This window comes from Solea solea, chromosome 11 (genome assembly GCF_958295425.1).
Source record: "Solea solea chromosome 11, fSolSol10.1, whole genome shotgun sequence".
In the NCBI taxonomy this organism is placed as follows: domain Eukaryota; kingdom Metazoa; phylum Chordata; class Actinopteri; order Pleuronectiformes; family Soleidae; genus Solea; species Solea solea.
The window spans coordinates 15,619,559-15,639,984 of NC_081144.1; the positions used below are offsets into that span (position 1 = coordinate 15,619,559).

Here is a 20,426-nt window from a genome sequence, read left to right on the forward strand (position 1 = left end):
CCACTACAAAACATTTAAAAGTTAAAAACAGGTGTTCACTCATTTCATCACAAGTTATGTGAATATTCCTTTATGATCATAACCTGTTGTTCAGTGGTGATAAATACCTGGTGTATTTGTACAAACAAACAACCACGTCACGACTGAAAGCACGCGAAGGTGACAATTATGCACGCTGTTATTACAATCATTTAGAATAAGATTTTCATCTACATGTCAAAGTCAATCAAAGTTTGACGCAACATCCGTGAGCAGCAGTCACAAGTTATTGTCTCTACATCAACATCTACACCTGCTTAAAAAAAAGGGACAAATATATCACATATTCAATCAGCCAATCCTCAAGCAATACATTATACATTGTGAATGCTCTAGAGGATAACAGTAATTATTTGCCGTGCCCTTTTCCCTCAATATTTTTGTGGCTGAAGTCATGTCCACATGACTGTATCCAGTCGGCTCACTGTGTGAGGTATATAGTTGTGTATGTTCCCAATGTTGATTGGCCAATTATGGCTGATTGTATTCCTTGAGGGAAGCATTCTCCAAGAGTTGTTAGCAAATGGCCAAATTATGCCTTAGCTTTTAATGTGACCACAGGGAGCCCAGGATTACTTTGAAAAGTGCTGTTTGGTCTTTGCAAAGCCACAAGTAACTTGTAAAGACAGCAGCATTTGTCAGAGGGTAGTTTGAAAGTCATTGTTTCTTGCTTGGTGTGACTTTAAGGCCAACTTCCGAGGCTGTGGGTCTTTTGATATTTAATGAGAAGTTTCCAGGTGGACCGTGCCCTTTCCCTGTCCTCCATGGCTTCTCTGTAACTCTGACGTGACTGCGTGCATGCACGGATGTGTATTTATTTGTGAATAATATTTAACGAATAATGCATAACTGTATTTGTATATTACTGTGCGTGTGTATGCATGCACTGGCACTGTATGTCCACTCTGGAAGTACACGTCCTCTGCAGTGTTGACAAGTTTAACTCGGAGACATAAAACTCGTTAACAGAGCTGCACTGTAAATAACAATCGTCTCTGCATCAACCTGCTCCGCCGCTCAGTCCGGTGATGAACTGTTTTCTGTGGTCTGTCAAAAGTCAAACACTGTTTTCTCAAAACGTCGATTCTTCGAAGCGAGTTATCTCACACATTCAAGCGCGTGTGAATGTGTAACAAACACATCGGAGCTGTGTGGATCTTTATTCGTCCAAGTGTGCGCGCGCTTGTATTTGTAACCTCATTTCTGAGAAACTGGTTAAGTTTAATGCAAAGATTTGAATTGCGGTGAAGTTATGGTTAGGTTAGTGCTTGGGCTAATATAAATGTATGGAAGTCAGTGTGAGCCCTTAATAGGATAGCTGCGCAAACCTGCGTGTGTGTGTGAGACGAGCTGTAAAGAAAAAGACACTGGCTTGAAGCAGTAATAGAGCAATATGTTGTGTCACCCTCCAGTAATCCTCCCCCATCCCCTTAGTGTGTGTGTGTGATTGATGACACTAATAATGGAGTGTCTAAACACTTGCAGCCCAGTTATCTCTTATCTGACAGAAAGGAGAAGGCTTGTGTCAACAGCTGCTCCTCCACCTCATTTATCTCCCTCTGTCGCTCTCTTCATCCTTACCCCCTTTTCATGTCTCACAAATTAAATTTTGATGTTTGCTTATTGGTGTGTCTGATTGCTGACTGGCCTGTTGATTCACTGCTATTATTTTTAAGTGGTAAATATTCTTTAAAATATCAAATTATATAAAAACACTTGTTTCGTCTGTCAAATGACCTAAATGACTAATTAATAATATCGTTTAATAGGTTGATCATTTCAGCACTATTTGTGTATTCTTTGTGTTTCCTGTTGTTTTGGCGTGACCCATCTGTTCCCATTTCTCTGCTGTTTTTTCCTGCCTTCATCCTTGAGCTCATCCACACAACAGCTGTCCAGCAAAGCCCTCAAGCCTCCCGACTCTATGGGCCCCATCTTCACCATGGGCCTTGATCACCTTAATGCTCCAGTTTAGCCATTAGCTTCTCCATGGGGGGGCCATATCCATCCATCCCTCCACATATCCCCTCATACATTAAAGGGCATATTGATAGCCATCAACCAGGTCTCAGCCACTGACACACTCTTAATATTGTCTAACACAAACCATATGGCTGCAGGGCTCTTCTGCAACGCACACATCCATGACACGGCCTCTGTTCCTGCTCTATTCTACAGTTTCCCTCTCTTTCAGGAGATGGGATGAGCATTCTTCTTCATTACAAGTTGGATATATGGGCCTCTGGGTTGCTGTGGTCAATCAGGATGCATTACCTGCACACCGGGGCCCTCCAGAGCCAGCGTTAGGGTGAAGGTTAACACGACAAGATGGGGGATGGGGCATGGGGGAGTCTGTCTGTGCTGTTTCCTGAGTCAAAATGAAAATGTAGTATCGTGAAGGGAAAAGGAAGAAGTAGTTATGACAGTTTGAGTATGAAGTGGTAGCTGCGGGTGCTGAGGCTAGTGCAGAGCTCGGCTCTGACCAGGAGGTGCGAGCAATGATCTCAATAGCTGTATTGTGTTCACACTTGAACGGGGGCCAAAACCCCTGTGAAATATCAGAGAGCGGGAGCGAGAAGTGTGGAAATGAAACAATGGTTTACACAACAGTGAAATAGGTCTTTTCCTCTCCCTCTTGCCAGCAGGCCCAACACTCGGAGAGAAAGCTTTATTAGCCTTACTGTCCTGCTTAGTCTCAGCTGCTGGTAGGGCAGAGGAGAGGGGGGGGGGCAGCTGCTGTGTAGAGACATGTAGCGGAAAGTGTTGAATGGAGACACACACTCTGTAGGTAGACCTATGTTCAGCAGCCACACACAGAGCACACACATGAAATTATCCTTAGGTAGAGATGAGAATTGCCAGATATTCCTCTAATCCTGTTCAGGGAGAGTAACGTGCCTCACACCATCACCTGTGCATGTCTGGCTGCAGCAAATCGTCCTGGGCAGATTACCTCTCCTCACATGTGTCTGTGGATTTAACACAGACAATAGTGTCAATGGGAGCAATTCTGATGTGTCTTTCTTTTTTCCCCTTTTACAAATGGAAATAAAAGGTGCTGGTTTTTTTTGGTATGTTCAAGAAAAAAAAAATGATCTTGGAGGAAATTTATTTGATTAATTTCTTAGAATTAAGTGTGTGATAACATTTGGCTTGAAGATATCACATCAAATTTTGCTAGGATAACGAGTATCAGTCTATAATTTGAATTTGAATCTTCCTACAAGGCTGTCTAAACATACAGGAGATTTCTATTGTTTACATTTTGTGTTTAACTGTCATAATTAGCTCAAATGAAAAGAAAATTGCAATTTCTTAAGCTCAGAATCTCCCCCAATTTACATCTCTTTGTAAATACAAAATATGAGTTTATGTAATTTCATGTGTGACCTGCAGTTGTAATGTATTAAATGAGATTTTAGAGCTGCTGATAGTGGGTCATCACACCAGGTGAGGAGTACATGGAGGAATGAGTGAGGTTGTTGCAGAAAACTGAAGATTTCTGCTCAGTTGTTTCTGTCGCAGATCAGTTGCTGCACAGAAGTTCTGCGACATGTCATTGTCAATGAGGCCTTCTTCTTTTTTTCTAACCTCCTGCAAAACCTCCAGTGGAGTTAAGGTGATGATGGTCATATAAGCAGAGGAAAAGAACAAAGAGGTTTGATGTTGTAAACCTGACATAGTTGAATCCCTTCTTGTCTTAATCAACTCACTGAACTCGACACACAAGGTTACTACAATTGTCCACAGTGCAGGGACCAAATGATATTCCGCCGCAATCTCACGTTTTAAGAAGATGGTTGGAGACAGATGTGACATCCTCTGTTTTGTGTCAGTCTGCTTCTCTGAGATTTAAGGAATGAGGTAGTGGTTGAGATAAATGCTGAGGCCAACGTTGATTTGATACTGAGCAGGGGCTGACATGCAGGGGGAAATTTCTCTTTCAGTTCATCGTGAAAACCCCTGTTGTCTGGTTTGAATCACTAAAAATATGACTTATAAAATAAAATAGTGTTTCCGCTGTGTTTTCTCTCCCCGCCATCATTCGCCATTGTATCACAAAGGCTAATGTTGTTGAAGGAAGTATTCCTTTATTTGGGTGTTAATAAATAATTGATGGTGTTACATGGTCTACAAACTTGTCACATGCACCACTTCCCTATTTGTGTTTGCACAGTTCCAGGAATTGTCCTGTTTTGTGTTTCTCTTACGATGTCAGTTGATAGAGTGGAGGTCGAGTTGTGTCGGTGTTGAATGCATGTTTCCTCGCATCAGTATTATTATTTGCCATTATTCTTGGCATGGATGCATTGGATTTGAGTTTTATTTTACACCCTCACTCTTTGAGAACCTAAAAATCGGAAAGATGTTTTTGCTCATATGCATCCAGATGTGTGTTGTTGGGGTTTTTTGCTGAGTAAATGTGTTTTTAAATATGTAATATTTTCCCACAGGGGCATGGTTGAAACATTCCATTACCATTTTTTTTTCACATATCATAAACAGAGGAATTGTATCCAGTCATATAAATCCACATACAGTGTGTGTACATCAAGTTTGCTCCTGTTGCACTGACTTGTTTTTAAATGTTGTTTTAAATGTTAATAACATTAATAACAAATATATATATATATATTTTAAATCTGCTGAAAATGGGGGAATAAAATAAAACACATGCAGTAATTGAGTTTGTACATTTGTATTTAATTTGTATTTAATGTGTTTGTGGACTCTTGAGACTGTAAACAACCGCTCTGATTACTCAGAATTCTTTTCAGCCATCGTCGGCCAACTCTGATTTCCTCTCAGTTAATAGTCAACCAGTTTTTCGCTTTGTTCTCCTCTTGAGCCTGTAACCAATCATGTTACCAGATTTTTAAATGTGATAAATGTCCGTGCTTGATTGTAGGATTTCTCTGACAGAGGCCAGTATGAGAAAGAGTTTCCTCCGTCTGGCTCTGACCGAGTCGCTGCTTGTGGCACGTATATAAGTCTAGCGTCTAGAGAATGTGACCCTGATGTACTCTTCATATATTTGCCCATTTACACTGCACCTGTTTCACTATAATGAGCCAATATATCTACTCACTAATTGCCCTCAATACATATCATAAAGCCCAGGCTAGAGAAGGGCTGTCCAACAGAAACAGATATAGCAAGATGGTAACTACTATACACACACACACACACACACACACAGACAGACAGGGGCAAGAAAAGTCATGCACATAAGCACATACACCTGTGCGTACATAAAACACATATATGATGCCATAGAAAACTGCAAGCGCACACGCAGACAGACACACACACACACACACACTCATCCAGCCTTTTAACAGGAGGTTGTAAATAACATAAAGCCATTTCATTAATGAGGTCCAGCCTGAAAACTCCCTGCCTCGCTTCTTTGAAAGTGCTCACACGTCCTGTTTAAAGTTACCCTAATCTGGCAACCCAGCACATGGCAACCTGCTCATTCAGACGAGCTGCAGGAGTGCGGAGGTGGTCATGGTGGCGTGATGCTAAAAATAACAGAGTGGCTGAGGGATACTGTATGTAGTTGTCAGCTCCACACGATGTTTCAATTACACTTAGTCAAAACCCAAACTTGAGAAATGGTTATTGGTAGGTTTTAAATGTAGAACTGATGTCTGGCCCGTCGCTGCTGGAAAGAGAGAACTGTAGAGAAACAAACAAAGAAAATTGTTGTAGCTGCTCACAATATAATAATGCAAAAAATATTAAGTCAAATCAAACAAACCTTTAAACTAGTTGAGGTTTATGATGAAATAATAATCATTCGTAGCATGAAAATCGGATGTTATTGCATTGTCAGCTCCAAAAATATTTATCGGATTGTACATTTGAATATTTATTCGGTCAAATGTTTTGAAATGAAATCATACATTTCCACGTCCTGCCTCAGATATTGGATTTTGACGATTTTGTGAGCGTTGGAGAAAAAGTGTGCGTGCTGTTCTCAGTGTGGCACAGGCTCACTCACCACAAATGATAGCTGTGTGACGGTCACTGTATAAAGACTTAGATTTAGGAGAAGCTTGTTGGTTCATTAGTGAGCCGAGCCACATTCTCACACACATGGTACATGTAGACACAGACACACACTCATTGACACAGACACACACACACCAACACACACTAGAACCCAGATGGTTTTTACAAGGCCCCAGGCCTTCTCTGGCCTGCCTGCCTGGTTTTTAATTATGTCGATGGCTGCCCAGCCCGAATAAAATGGGTCACATTTAACACGCTTTTACTCACCTTCACAGACACAACACGCACACACGCAACCTGCAAAACACACACTCCAACACCTTGCATACATTATTAGTGACAACAGCTTCGACTCACATAAGGGACAGACACATTTTTACCGTTGTTCTCACTGTGTCTTTGACAAATGATTAATTTGAGATATTCAACGTGAGACCACTTACCTGTGTGTGTGTGTGTGTGTGTGTGTGTGTTTGGATTTACTGCCTGTTTCCTCTTTAGCTGTCATTAGGCTGCCAGACATGGCTACACAGGTGTACTATTACCAACATCAGTAATAAGCCTTACATACACACACACACACTTATTTTTAAAGGCCCATTCTACACTCACAGTGTGGCTCCTCCTGATGAAACACTGTGCTCTGACTCTTTATTTGGTCTCAAAATGGTCTGTTTTCCACTGATAATGTTTGATATGAAATGTGAATTTAAGCCACAATGTCAGAACATTGTTGACAGAGATGGCCAACACGTACACATTCAACACATTTAAATACAACCAACAACAATGTTAATGTCACAGATATTATTTGTGTACACATTTTCTTGTTGCTCAGTTGTTACAAATCTATACATTTAAAAAAAAACCTCTATCTCTGTCAGTTTGAAATCTCTGTATTTTCTCCTCCTGGTTACATGTTCTATCCATGTCGTGAGTTTTAATGTGCAATTTGACACCACGTCTCCTGAATGTATTACATAGTGAGCAGTCTCTCTTTCTTTTTCTGTCTTTTATTCTCTGTCTTTTTTTCCCCCCTTCTGGCTCTTACAGAAGGTTTATTGACGGGACCCCTTGTGTGCCTGTCCACCTCTCACTTCCACACACACACACATGCACACCAATGTGGAAGGACGCACACTCATTTAGACTGCTGAGTGATGTGGCAGGCTAGGGTCATCTCTGCAGGTCCCCATCCATCACACACACACACACACATAAATGTGAATGTGCACAAACACAGTGGAGCTGTGCGGATCTGTACTCTGTCAGCCTCTTTATTAGTCCAAGTGTGTGTGTGTGTGTGTGTGTGTTGGGGCCTCCCAACTGGAAACAGACCCTTTTCCAGAGAGGATACACACTCTCACACACACTTCTTTATTTCTTGTTAGTCATCCTGCACCTTAATTTGCAACACCTCTAACAACCAGCTCCACAGCCCACTTCACAGCCACTCAATCTGTCACTGTCACTGCTCTGTTTCCATGACTGCTCCTCTCTCTTCACGCAAAAAACTGCGTGTGTATGTGTGAGAGTGCACAGAATTCTTTCTCTGTCTGCCATTTTTATATTGTCTACAATCACCCTGGCCTGGCGTTGTAATGTATGTGTGTACAGCTGCAGAGAGGGAGAGAAGTTTCATATCCACTTCTGCTCTTCTACATCATGAGCTGTCGCTTCCTACTGCCCCCTAGCGGCTGCAAGTAGAAGTTCCTCATCAGCTCCTTTCCCTCCCTGCTTGACTTTCTGCACATTTTCACATATTCTTGGTCAGTTTAAGTTCCCTGTTCTTTGTTCTTACATTTTTTATTTTTTACTTGTTTGCGACAGCGTCGTCCTACATGAAAAAAAACATGTAAAGACACACGAGGATGAAGTGGGGTCATTTTTGTGTGAGAACTGTATGCACACAGCAACTGGTATACAAATACATACCGAGGGTGTGTTCACACATTGAAACCCCAGGCAGCGAAACAAAGCACTAAGATCACACTTCGTTAAAAAAATATTCCCTCAGAGACACATACAATAACGTTGCAGTTAGGTCTCACATGCTGTAAGTCTGCTTCTATCTCCATCTCACATCAAAATCACAATCACCTCTGTGCTCGGAGCTGCCATTTCCATTTTCTGCCCTCCGTCTAACAGAAAATAATATGTACCTTGTCACCTACGTCTACCCATACAAGCAACTTTCCTCTACTAATTCAGCCCTGCGCGCCGCACACATCCGTCAGATATAACTGGCGGCGGAGAGGGCATGCCGAGACATCCATTAAAGGTTCCTAGCTGTCAAAGGTTCCCCTTTGTGTTGCGAGGAGCAATACAAGTGTCGTGCTCTTATCAGAGCTTCCTGTGGAGTTTGCCCTGCATCCTGTCCACTCAGAGGCGCTTCTCTTTCACTGAAGTCTCATTGTGTCTATGCTTAGGTGTGTGTGTGTGTGTGTGTTTCTGCACTGCCACATAAGTCATTCTCTGATGCTGTTAAAATGAAGCGAAACAATGAAATGTAATAGCTCAAGCTCTGAAATCAGAAATAAGCGCGTTATAAATCAGTTTTATAGTGATGATCTTTAGTTTTTACAACTTTGGTTTTTGTATTTTAAATGGTAAGATAAAAATGATACTAAACTCTGTGACACTGTGAGATCTCGATCCCAACAAACTGTGATGTCGCAAGAAACAAGCAAGGAGTTTGGGGGAGAGAGTTTGTCAATACTGACTGTAGTAAATTTGGGTACCAGGAAATCGATATCTAAACTGTGTGGCCGGTAACTGCACAGTTTACCTTCATTTTCTCATGTAAATAGGTTTAACTAACCCACATTTTTCAGTTCAAACCTGTTTGCTCACCTGACTCTTGCCGTCAGACACCTTTGAGTGAGTATACTTTGTCGCACTGTTGACGTTTTAATAGAGGACAACCAAAACTATGAAAGGATTCAACTTGTAACGAACCAGGAGCGTAGAAAGAAATGGAGGGATTTGGAAATGTATCCTAGAAGTGCAGAGATGATTTGCCCAAATGAGCAGACTGTGAGTGAGGTGACTGACAAATGAAGGTGTGATGATGTAATGAACAGAGTCAGGACAAGGATTTTGGAGCAACACACACAAATGTTTTACTGTCATCGTCTCTATCTCAGCTCCTGATCTGAAGAAGCACAGAGAAACACTTTCAGTAGTCAGGTTGGCTTTGTTTTGTTCAAAGCCTTTCACACGTGGAGCTGATGATTTCCAGCCGGGTCCTCCTTACCCGTATGACGTAGAGAGGGAGGGAAGGAGGGGGCAATGAAAAAGAAAGGTAAATAAACAAACAATCAGCCGTGGGCTTGTTCTGGCTCTCCTTCTCTGTTGCACCTCATTTGAAGCCTTATAAATCAGGCTTCCACCCGGAGACAGGGTGTTAGCAGGCCTCCCAGACAACACACATGTGCACATACTACACACCCAAGCCTGCTGCTCATTAAGCTGACTATCAGACCCTCAGCTGTGTATAGGTGCTGGTGTGTGTGTGTGTGTGTGTAGTTGGCTTTGAGGACACGTTTTTGACTAAAGCCTGTCTTTGCGAGGACATTTTGACCCTGTGAGGACATTTTTGGCTGGTGCTCACAACTCTGAGCTGAGTGTTTTGGGAAGCAGAACAGACAGTAGCTCTGCATGTGAAGAGTGAGGAATAGTTATTACTGAGTTTTATATTTTGTATTCCTCTCCCAGTCGTCAGACATTATCCCTGCATTTTCTTTCTGCATTGCCTGAAAACGCTGAAAATACATTAAATGAACTGATTTGCATCAACGGTGCATCACAAGCGAGCTCAGTTAACACATTTACATAAGCAATAACCGCAGTTTTATTTCAAACACATGGCCAAGGTGTTGATGTATTATTTTTAGTCAAGGCACTAACAGACATTGCTGTTCTAAAGCAGGCATGGTCTGTGAAGAGGGTAACTCACACCCTGGCTCAAAAGTAGCACAATGTTGCTGTTAACTCAACCATGCGTACACGCATTAGCCTAAAACAGTTACTGCACCCGCACAAACAAGAACATGGCAGTTCTTCCACACCTCCAACCAGACCCTGTACATATATATTTACTCACCAAACTTGGCACCTGCACACCCACCCATGAAAATACACCTTCTGCACGCATCCAACCCATACAGCAAGAACATGACCATTCACACTTTACGAGCTGGCAGGGAAACACCATAGAGCATGCATCTAGAAAGGCAGCCAGTGAGAGAGGGTTGTGAACTTTGCACATCTAAAAATGTCACTTGGTTCGTTGGTTCTTCTCCATCACACCTTGATTTCCCTGCAGCAGACATTTGACTGTGATTAGGAGTGCAGAGAGTCATGCTGGAGGTCAGCGCTGTACTCGGGCAGGCCCGGGCTGATTGGGAGTTGTAATTAGAGGAGTTGTCCTGTCTCGGGGCCTGTTCTCCCCAGAGGAATCACACAGGCTCAGTATCACATGCAGTGCTGAAGCGAAACTGGAGCTTCAACCCCAGCTTGATGGAGGGGGTTAACTTGGAAGCTTCAGCCGCGCCACCCCCAGATTCCCCAGCACGACCAATGCACATGTCAATGCAAAGATTGCACACGCACACACACACGCACTCAAAGTAGCCATGAGGAGAAGGCAACATGTCTTACCTTTAAAATTTATGAATTCTCTGCTGTTTTGTAATTAATGTATAAAACAGAATATCTGGTCATTGTTTTAACAGATAAGTGAAGAATGAGTTCCCATTTCCCTCTTTAGTAAAACATAAATTTTAGTTTCTCCTTTCTGGTCTTCCCCTCCATTTGTGCTCCACAATAAGCCCCTCTTCTCCTCCTCCTCCACCACCTCCTCCTCTTCCTCCTTCATCTTTATCTGCATCCTCCTTCATTCTCTGTGAAAGCGGGTAATGTGAAACCTGCTCTTGGAGTCTCAGGGGGTTGTTGGGGTTACAAAAGGTGATCAATATGTGCCAGAGAAAGTCTTTAGACAAGTGAAAGAAGCCACAGTCGGTCTACTCCTTCCTCATTTCACCTCCTTTCCCTCTTCTAGTTGTCAGGACTGACAAGGTTAGGTGGCCCTAACACCCACTGACATGTTGCCTCTGTGTATCTTAAGGTTGACTGACATCAAACTCCTGGCATTGCCTTCTTAAACCGCGATGTGCCCGTTTCAAATGTTAACATTTTCACTACCTCACTCCTCCTTGGAAAATGTAATTTTAGGAAATATGAGTGATTTGGCAGGTGATGGCTAACCTGTTGTTTGTCATGAATATTTTTCAACCCTGTTTTTCTTGGGTTTTTTTTTTTTAATACAACCTGTCACTCTCCAACAGGTGGTGGACGACATGGGAAACGTCAAGTTTGCACTGGACACAGGCCCGGACGCCATCAGCAACAGCTGGCTCAAATACGTCCGCTGTGCCCCTTCATTTGAGGAGCAGAACCTCAGCGCCTGTCACCTCACTGGAGACCAGGTGAGTGATGTGACTGAGATGTCCTGGCTGGGTTTTTGCTCCAGTTAAGAGCGAGACGGGGCAATGTTTTTCGAGAAGAGGCGGAGCCGATGTGGGTGGATGGGCGGAGGCGGCTGTTACTGCCTCCTATCCACCGAGAGATCCACACTCCGTTGATCCGTGTGAAAGTGTATGAGCGTCCTTGCGTTTGTTCGTGTGTAAGTGTTTACCATTGTGGCAGCAAAATGTGTGCGCTGGTAATGACCAAGGAATGACTCTATTGTGTGTCGGTGGCTGGGCCAGTTGCCAGCACTGTTAGGAAATGACCCATGTAAAGAGGCTGAAGAATAGCCTGACACTTCTGAGTGGCATAATAACCATTATCCAAAGGCATGGTCTTCTTCTGTCTATGGAGGCAGCAGTTTGTCTCCGCCCCCTCTCCCCCTCTCCCCCCCTCCCCTCTCTCTCTCTAAAGACACACGGATAGGGCATCAGCCGCTTTTGGAAAGATTCCCAGCCAGTACCCATAAAACCCCAACTGCTTAACTAGGCTCTAACCCCAACCCCATGTGCCACAACTTAGTGCTGCAGTATATCACTTTATTTCTGCCGAAGCCTCTCTCGCTCTCTTTTTTTTATTTTTTTATTTTTTTATTTAACTGTTTAGATGCTTCAGTTCGGACTACGGTAACAATTCACACTCACATTTATTTTTTTTAAGTACAGTATATGACACATTGATGCACACCAACATGTAAATATGCCATTGACTAATTTACATTAGAAGTCCCTTTGCAGGTTGATGGAATAAAATGAGTTTCCTATGAATGTACACAATAAAAAAAAACATAGCAATCATTATTTAATTATTTATATATTTATATAAATCATTATTTATATATATAAAAACGGTATATTTATATATATGTATTTATATATATGATTGATTTATATTTACATACACACACACACACAGCACTGTGCAAAAGCAAGTTTAACTCATACAACATGTGCATGTATTGCGGAAGCATGTCTTCAATAAACCTGGCGTAACAGGCCTTTTTCACAGCAGATATTTTTCAACATGAAATAGTAGGACAAACGCACATTTTACATTCCACTCCAGGTTTATGAGAGCCAGAGTCGTGCTGTTATTCAGGTGTAAGGGCAGGTCATGCTAAATATTTGACACGTTAACCTGTAGAAGCTGTTTTTTTCTGTTATTTTAAAACGTCATTATACTATATATAATGGTCATTATAGCATTTGCTAAAACCTCAACTCTAATGACCTAAGACTTTTGCACAACACTGTAACATGAGAAGTGTAGTAACGACAGTAACCGAATGCATCGATATAACTTGCCTGTGTGTTTCCACATTCCTGTCACTCCACTTGTATTTGGTGCCTAATCCCTGCCAACATGGCTCTTTCTCCCTCCTGTCCTGGTCTCTAGCTGCCTGTTCCTCACTGCCTTTGTCTTCCCTCTCTGTCTTCGTGTCTCGATCTGCCACCTGTCACTCTGTCACACGGAGGGGACAGTCTAGTGTGTCTGTTTAAGCTTCAGACATTAAGCTTGACCGATAGAGAGAAAGGGGGCTCGGACCCAGTGAGAGCGTGAGCACATACACACACACACACACATACACACACACACACACACACACACACACACACAGGGGCCTCTGAGATTGACAAGCACCAATTGGCAGGCAACACCAACCCACTTAATCCTTTTAAGATTTTCACATCAGTGCCCCCTGCCACTGCCACACAATATCAAAGAAAGAATCAGGGCACCGGTGAAAAGTGTGGAGAATTATCACACACAGAAAAAGCCACGTGCACCATTGCTTTTTGATGTTTTTTGTGGTTGCTTGTACGTAGCGCACGACTTTGCTTTTGTTTGTCTTGCCATTTGCTCGGTGTAGTGGCTCACAGGTATGACCCTATCATTTATTTACAAACACCACACACACACATACAGCCACTCAGTGGTAAAATGTATAATTTAAGAGACTATTCAGTGATTTTTCTTTTTGTTTTTTATTGTGATGACATGCACAATGCATGAGTTTATGGAAATATGTGCACACGGGGCAAATTCAAATGCATGGAGAAACCTTTTAAAAAAAGTGGATAATTTATTTGTTTATTTGTCTGTCATTAATGATGTACGAAGAACACATGTATGTATGATCATGCATCATTTAGATATATATGGTCGTGCAGTAATTTGGTGTGTGTTTCATGGTGTGGTTTGGTGTGTGTGTGTGTGATTGAGAAGAGATGTAATAGTGTTTTGTTTTATCAGATAACAGCCATGCTGTTATTCTGTTCCTCTCAATCAGTCATCTGTTTGGTTGTTTCAAAACAGCTCTTCTGGTTGCAGTTTCATCCTGTAATGCAATGTTAAGCATTGCATGGCTGAACAACACAAAGCAATGTTCACTTTTAGCCTGTGTGTCTGTTTGAGTCAGTTTACCACAATAAAATGGCTCCCGTTCATTAAGAAGCACCAGTGTCAACAATCAGGCTAAACTGTGTGTAAGCGAGCACATTCAGCAGTTCCAAGGCCTTTAGTTGCATCTTAGTGAAGGAAATGATGGAGAGAGTGTGTGTGTGTGTGTGTGGGGGGGGGGGCATGGGGTTTTGAAGAGAAGATGAACCTTGTCCACCTTCTTGTCAGTCCTTCATCCTCTTTTGTGTTTTGGAGTGGAGCCCTTACCAACAGTGTTTGATCTGCCCCTTCTACCGCAGACTGATCCATCAATAAACAGACACTGGTGTGTGTGTGTGTGTGTGTGTGTGTGTGTGTGTGTGTGTGTGTGTGTGTGTGTGTGTGTATGTGTGTATGTGTGTGTATGAAGTCACTGTGGGGGATTATTGCTGGCCCTACGGCTGGCATTGATCGATGAGGCATCTGTCCCCTAAACACTGGACAGAGATGGGAAGGCATCAAGACACATCTGAGTGTGCTGGCCTTACTGTAGAACACACACACACACAAGTTTGTGTGTGTGTGTGTTTGCAGAAATTACTAAGATTAATATTTGTAATTAATAATTACAAAGAGGTTTAACTGGCTTTATTCATTAATTAAAAAGGGAAAAAAAACTATGTGAAATATGCGGAATCTAATCACAGGATGAGGAAAATGTGTATTTAATAATAACAAGCAATTTCATGAGATTATAATTTTTTTATATTGTATTTTCCATGTACAAATTGTGCAGGAATTTATTTAATATGTCTTTGTGTTGTGTCATTTTTTTTTTAAATTATTATTATTTATTATTTATTTAGCCAGGGAGGTCCCATGAGATTAAAGATCTCTTCTTCCAAGACCTTCCAGGACCATAATCATGTCATGTTTCGTGCTAAATTTCTTTATTTTCATATTAAATTAATTTGCTAGGTAAAGTAAAAAAAATAAAAAATAAAACACAACACATTAATAAGTAGTTAGATATATGTAAAGGTTTAAATGAGACTATTTCATTTTTCAAAAAGTACAAAAAAATAAAATATAAAAATAAAAAAAATAAAAAATAAATATTCTGTCAAAGTGCAAGAAACATTTCCAACGAAAAGTTCAGTCAGTCAGTTCATGGATGGGGGTCATTTTCTCTATCTATACATTCTTACAGTGCGAGTACATGGACGTATCCGTGCTGTAACCGTGAGTTCAAGTCTGTCGGACTGTCTTATCCATTATTTACATCAATAATAGATTTATCAAGCGGTCAAAGCGGCCACTGGGATCGGAGATGCGGGGAGGGGTCTGCGCCGCAGATCCCTCAATCCTTTTGGCTGGAGATAAGACGAGGAGGAGTGGCCGACGGGTAACCGAGGGAGCACCGAGGGGCATTAGGGAATCACTAATGAGAGAGAGAGAGAGTCTGACAGACAGAGAGAGAGAGAGGGACAGAAAGAGAGAGCGAGAGAGAGAGGGGAGAGAGAGAGAGACTCATCATCGCCATCAAAGACGCTCTCACTTGACTAGATTAGAGAGAAGCGCAGCAGAGGAGCGCCAGCCTTCATCCAGACGCACGGAGCGATAACCAAGTGTCCGCAGCGCGTAGGCTGCTCCGCGACCTTTCTCCTCCTCCTCCTCCTCCTCCTCTCCCCGGCCCTGTGCGCCCCAGCGCCGCGCTCCTTCCCGGTAGATCTACTATGGGTTGTGTCGCCAACTCCTCCGGGACTGAAGTGCTTCTGCAGCTGGAGGCTCTCCGCAGCGCCGCGCAACTTTCTCAACTCTTGCGTCTCACGGAGAAAAGAAAGGTCAGGTCGAAAAAGTGTAGAGAGGCTGTCCGATTCTGTGTGTGTGTGTGTGTGTGTGTGTGTGTGTGTGGCCTGTAACTGTTGTTAACAATAGTGATGATAATTCTAACAGTAATGGAAACTATACGAACAATTGTTTTACCCTGGTCCTGGTGTCATTCTAAGATCACGAAGTCTTGGAAGTTGTTTTCCACAGCCTTTTTCTCAGTGTGTGTGTGTTTGTGTGTGTGTGTGTGTGTGCGTGTGCGCACCGGTGACAAAGTTGGATTAGTGCAGAGCGCCCCCATGTGTTCAGGAAGCATTTTTCTATATGCAGTTTAAGTTTAAGTCCTGTGCGCTGTGGTTTATTTTGATGCGGCAAAAATGTTCACCTTTTATGTTAATGGTGACACTGTTCGATTAATATTCCACACACTCTCTCTGTGTGTGTGTGTGTGTGTGTGTGTGTGATCTCGTTGCTGTATGTGGGCCTGCATGGTACAGACTGGCCCGGATTTTGCCTTAAATGAATTCTTCTTTTATTCTCAGTTGTCCTCGTATTTACTTGCACCTTAAACACGTTTTTAAAACCCAGGAATAATTCAATAATTGATGTTCAATCACACTGTGAACGGACTTCATCAGAGCAACTGTTTTAAAAACCCGACTTTTCCCCGATTTGTTGCAGCAGTAAAAAAAAAAAAAAAAAACAACAACAACAATGCACAAGCAGCTGTTTGATGTTTTTATGTTCTTTTCACTGATCCCGTTTTTTTAACAACATTATTCATAACGTTTGCTTCTTTTTTTCTGCATTTGCTATAATACATTTTTGTGTGATTTATTTCAAAATAACACAGAAAAAACTGTGTTTATTGTTTTTATTTGATTAGTTAATCATGGGGTGAATTATTTGGGTGTTTTATGTTTGATTTTATTTTTTTAATTTATGTATTTATTTTTATAACACTTGAGTAAATGTGGTGTATTTAAATAACCTCTGAGGGCTCGACTTTTAATTGGAGTTGTGCAAATAAATTGTAAAATAGTGTGGACATATATCAGAGGACATGTGATCCTCTATAACTCGAGTTAATATAGTTTAGTTAAAGTCGTTTTATTTGCTTAGTACCAACCATATTAATATGCTAATATTATCAATTCCAACATAAGGTCCTCCCTTTAACTGCAATAATAAATGTAAGAGGCCAGACTTATTAATTCCACCTTGACCTTAAGTTAACGTCTTTCGCTCTCTCTCTCTCTCTCCGCAGATTTATTATAAAGCTGTGCGGGACATTGAAGCAGGGGAGGAGCTTTTAGTGTATATGAAGGACGGCATTTTCCCCGAGGGATCCATGGCACCAAACCTACAAGGTAAGATTAATGCGCGTCATTAGCGCACATTTTAAACAAACTCCAAGCTGCATCGTGTGCTGCTCCAAACCCCGTTAATGTGACGAGGGGAAACACACACACACACACACACACACACAAGAATCCCATTTGTTATTATTCTTATTATCATTTTCTTTCCCCCCAAAAAATGTGAATTATTCGAATCATAAATGTCCACTATTAGAGAAACAAATGCCGCATCAAAGCGTCAGACTGAAGGCCGCTGTGCAGGGTCCAGTCATTTAAACCAGACCTGCCAGTGCTGACATGGTGCTGTAATAATAATAAGCCTCTTTGCCCAAAACGCCATTTTAGTGCGTTATATGGCGCTTATTGTATTCCGTAATGGGTTGAACATTTTTTAATAGACCAAATAGAAAATATTGGAATGCAAAAAAAAACACAACACTTGTGGAATAAAAAAAAAAATCTGGGTGATTTAAATTGCGGAAATGATGGTGAACTCTTGTTATTTTAGTTAAATTCAGTTTGTCAGTGCACTTTGACCTGCACTGTCACACTCAGTCTGATTATGATGCCAAAGAGAATCGGATCAACGCAAAAGAAAAACATAATAATGTAGACCCCAAAATGAACGACACGTGCTTAAGACGTGGCAGTAGTCAAGATTAATTAATGTTCAAGATTTAACAATGTGTTTATTTTGGCCTATATATGTGTGTGTGTGTGTGTGTACAGTCACTTTAGTCTTATAGGGACTTAAGACTCGTGGCTATTTAAAATAAATTAATGTGACGATGACACGGTTCATTTCTATGTATTTTGTCATTGATTGTTTTGCGGTTATAACTGTAAAATGCGCAGGAGGATCGCGCATGTGCTCAGAGCTGGCCGCAAATAGTCTCACATTTCAGAGCGCGTCACATTTGTAGTCTCTCTCTCTCTCTCTCTCTCTCTCTCTCTCTCTCTCTCTCTGTGTAACCGGACTCACGCGCTCCCTGGCTTTCATCCGTGTCTCCATACACGTCAGGCTGAATATGTTCAATATTTTATCTCATCATAATCTGACTGGGACAGCTGCTCAATGTTGAGCTGCATTGGCTTTTCTTTCCAAGTTCACTTGTGCGTAAAAAGGGTCACTGTTCTGCTGCATTTCTTTAGACATCTTGGACTTACTGTGATGAGGTAGACTGTTGTCAGGCAACACGGATGAAAAAGAACCCTACTGTTCTCACTCGTCATCGATAATGAAATGATGGAAGGAGAACGGGGTGTCGTGCAGGTTATGCACACGTCTCAAATCAGTAAGCAAACTCAAGCTGAACTAGATTATGGATCAAAACCAAAGTGGTTTTTGTAGGTATGTCAAAGATGGAGCGCACCTCTGAATGATTTGTTCATTTCCTCTGTGAGTGGAGGGAGGCAGCGAGAGAAAGAGTCACTCCACCTGCAGGGTGTGTGTGTGTGTGTGTGTGTGTTCGTGATAGAGATGGATGAAGGAGGCAAAAAATAAATGTTCAACCGCCGTTTGAAGATGTTTGTGTAGGAGTGAGAAGGGAAAATAGAAAGAGAGGAGGTCATAGAGAGCTGTCCTCTTACTGTAGGGATCAAAGTCTCTGTTTTGTCTGTGTGTTTGTGTAAATGTGTGCCAGAGATAGAGCGAGAGAGACAAAGGTAGTGTAGCAGGGCTGAGTAGGAGCTTGGCAGTGCAGTCCTGCTCTCTGTGTCTGGCTTATCAGAGAAGGAATTTGAAGTAGAGGACTTGAGGAGTCCCCCGAGACCTCACCCATGCTCCCAGATTAGCTGCTAAACTGCACATAATTGTGCTTCCCTTCGTCTCCCAGAGAGCTATTAGTCTCCCCTTTATAACCCCCACCCTTCCACCCCGTCCTAACCCAACCTCTCAGACCAGACTTACTGAGAAAAAAAAAAACACCACACACACAGGCACGCTGATGCACACGCAAAGTCCCCTCCATTTACGCGTACCCTCACTGAAACGCGTCTCACATGCACGAGTATCCACTCGGATGGTTTGTCAACAGCGCCGTTCCAGCTGCAAAAAGGGACTTTACATGCTACGTTTGTGATGCTGACAGAGAAAAAGTACCAGAGTGTTAAAATGCGTTGTGCTTCACATCAACTCACATCCAGCTCTCGCAGAAAAGGACTCACTCTTTGTGTGACGTGTGCACACTGGTGTCAGAGTGAGCCAGTTAGTTTAGCATTTGAGCTTGGTGTAATGGGCCATTGACCGAGAGGTCATTTATCCTTTTCCCCAAGGTTAGACACATTGATGTTGCTACACTAATGCCCTTTTAATGTGTCCAAGACGTTCCAGCTGGATAAACGGTCACACAGAGTAGAAAACAGGTGAGCAATGCACTGTAAGTCCTTTTGGATAAAACCCATTTAGTACAGCTTGAAATGATGGATGGCTGCGTGTGGTGCGTTGGGACACCTAGACAGGTCAGCTCAAGTGTTGGCTGCTTTGTCAGGGAAGGTTTGGGCAGGTTGATGCTGAAATCACCATGGGGTTGGCGCCACCATGCCCCTGCTTACCTCTATTCCGTGTGCCTCATTCTGTTTGGAATATGCTCACATAAACACATGGACACTTAAACACACAGTCACGCCTCGGCACAAAGACACTCCGCTGGGCTTTCCCCTGATATGTTGAACTTGGCATCTCACTCAGGAACTGGCTATTGAAAGAGCTGGCCTGAGTTTTATGCGTTTGACCTTGGTGGTGAGAAGTATTGTAAAGGTTATCAACATGGAAGGGGAAGACCTGCCCCTATTGTTTCCCCTGTGTGCTATTACACCAACAGTCTCCAGCAAATACTTGCCTTAACAAGCAATTAGCTGTGTTAATGAAGGCTACGTTTCACTGCTAATTGATTTCCATTTTATGTGAATGTCAATTACAGGATTGTTCCTTGAATGAGAGTCTATTTAGCTGTAACTAACACAGAGATAGGTAGTACACGTTTGTTCCTGTTAAGAACTATCGACAGATTTTATAGACGGTTTGTTCTTTATCTTCAGGAGGAACGTAAATATCAAGGATAGATACGCTGTGCACAGCTAGGTTGTTATTGTCCGGACTCCCATAGGATGCAGTCATTTTTGTTTGCTTACATTAAAATCCAGCCTTTTCCACCTACAAAAATATACAAATAGTGTAGTTCAGGAAAAAGGAAGGAGGAAGTTGGAGTTGAATTGAAGAAGTTGTGGCTTTCTAGAAGAAAATAGTTAATAGTTAATAATAGTTAAAAA

General features: G+C 42.1%; 1 protein-coding gene across 9 annotated transcripts in view; it reads left to right on the forward strand.

Annotated features, from left to right (window-relative positions):
* Window positions 1-20,426, forward strand: part of prdm16 (PR domain containing 16) — a 166,119-nt gene that overhangs the window by 128,764 nt on the left and 16,929 nt on the right. For 8 of the 9 annotated variants that reach the window (XM_058642850.1, XM_058642857.1, XM_058642851.1 and 5 more), the window contains exons 4-5: window positions 11,406-11,546; window positions 17,063-17,165. In XM_058642850.1, coding sequence (XP_058498833.1) covers window positions 11,406-11,546; window positions 17,063-17,165 — 244 coding nt within the window. Of the gene's footprint in view, window positions 1-11,405; window positions 11,547-15,361; window positions 15,810-17,062; window positions 17,166-20,426 lie in introns of those variants that run through there. The other variant, XM_058642858.1, reaches the window with a different exon arrangement.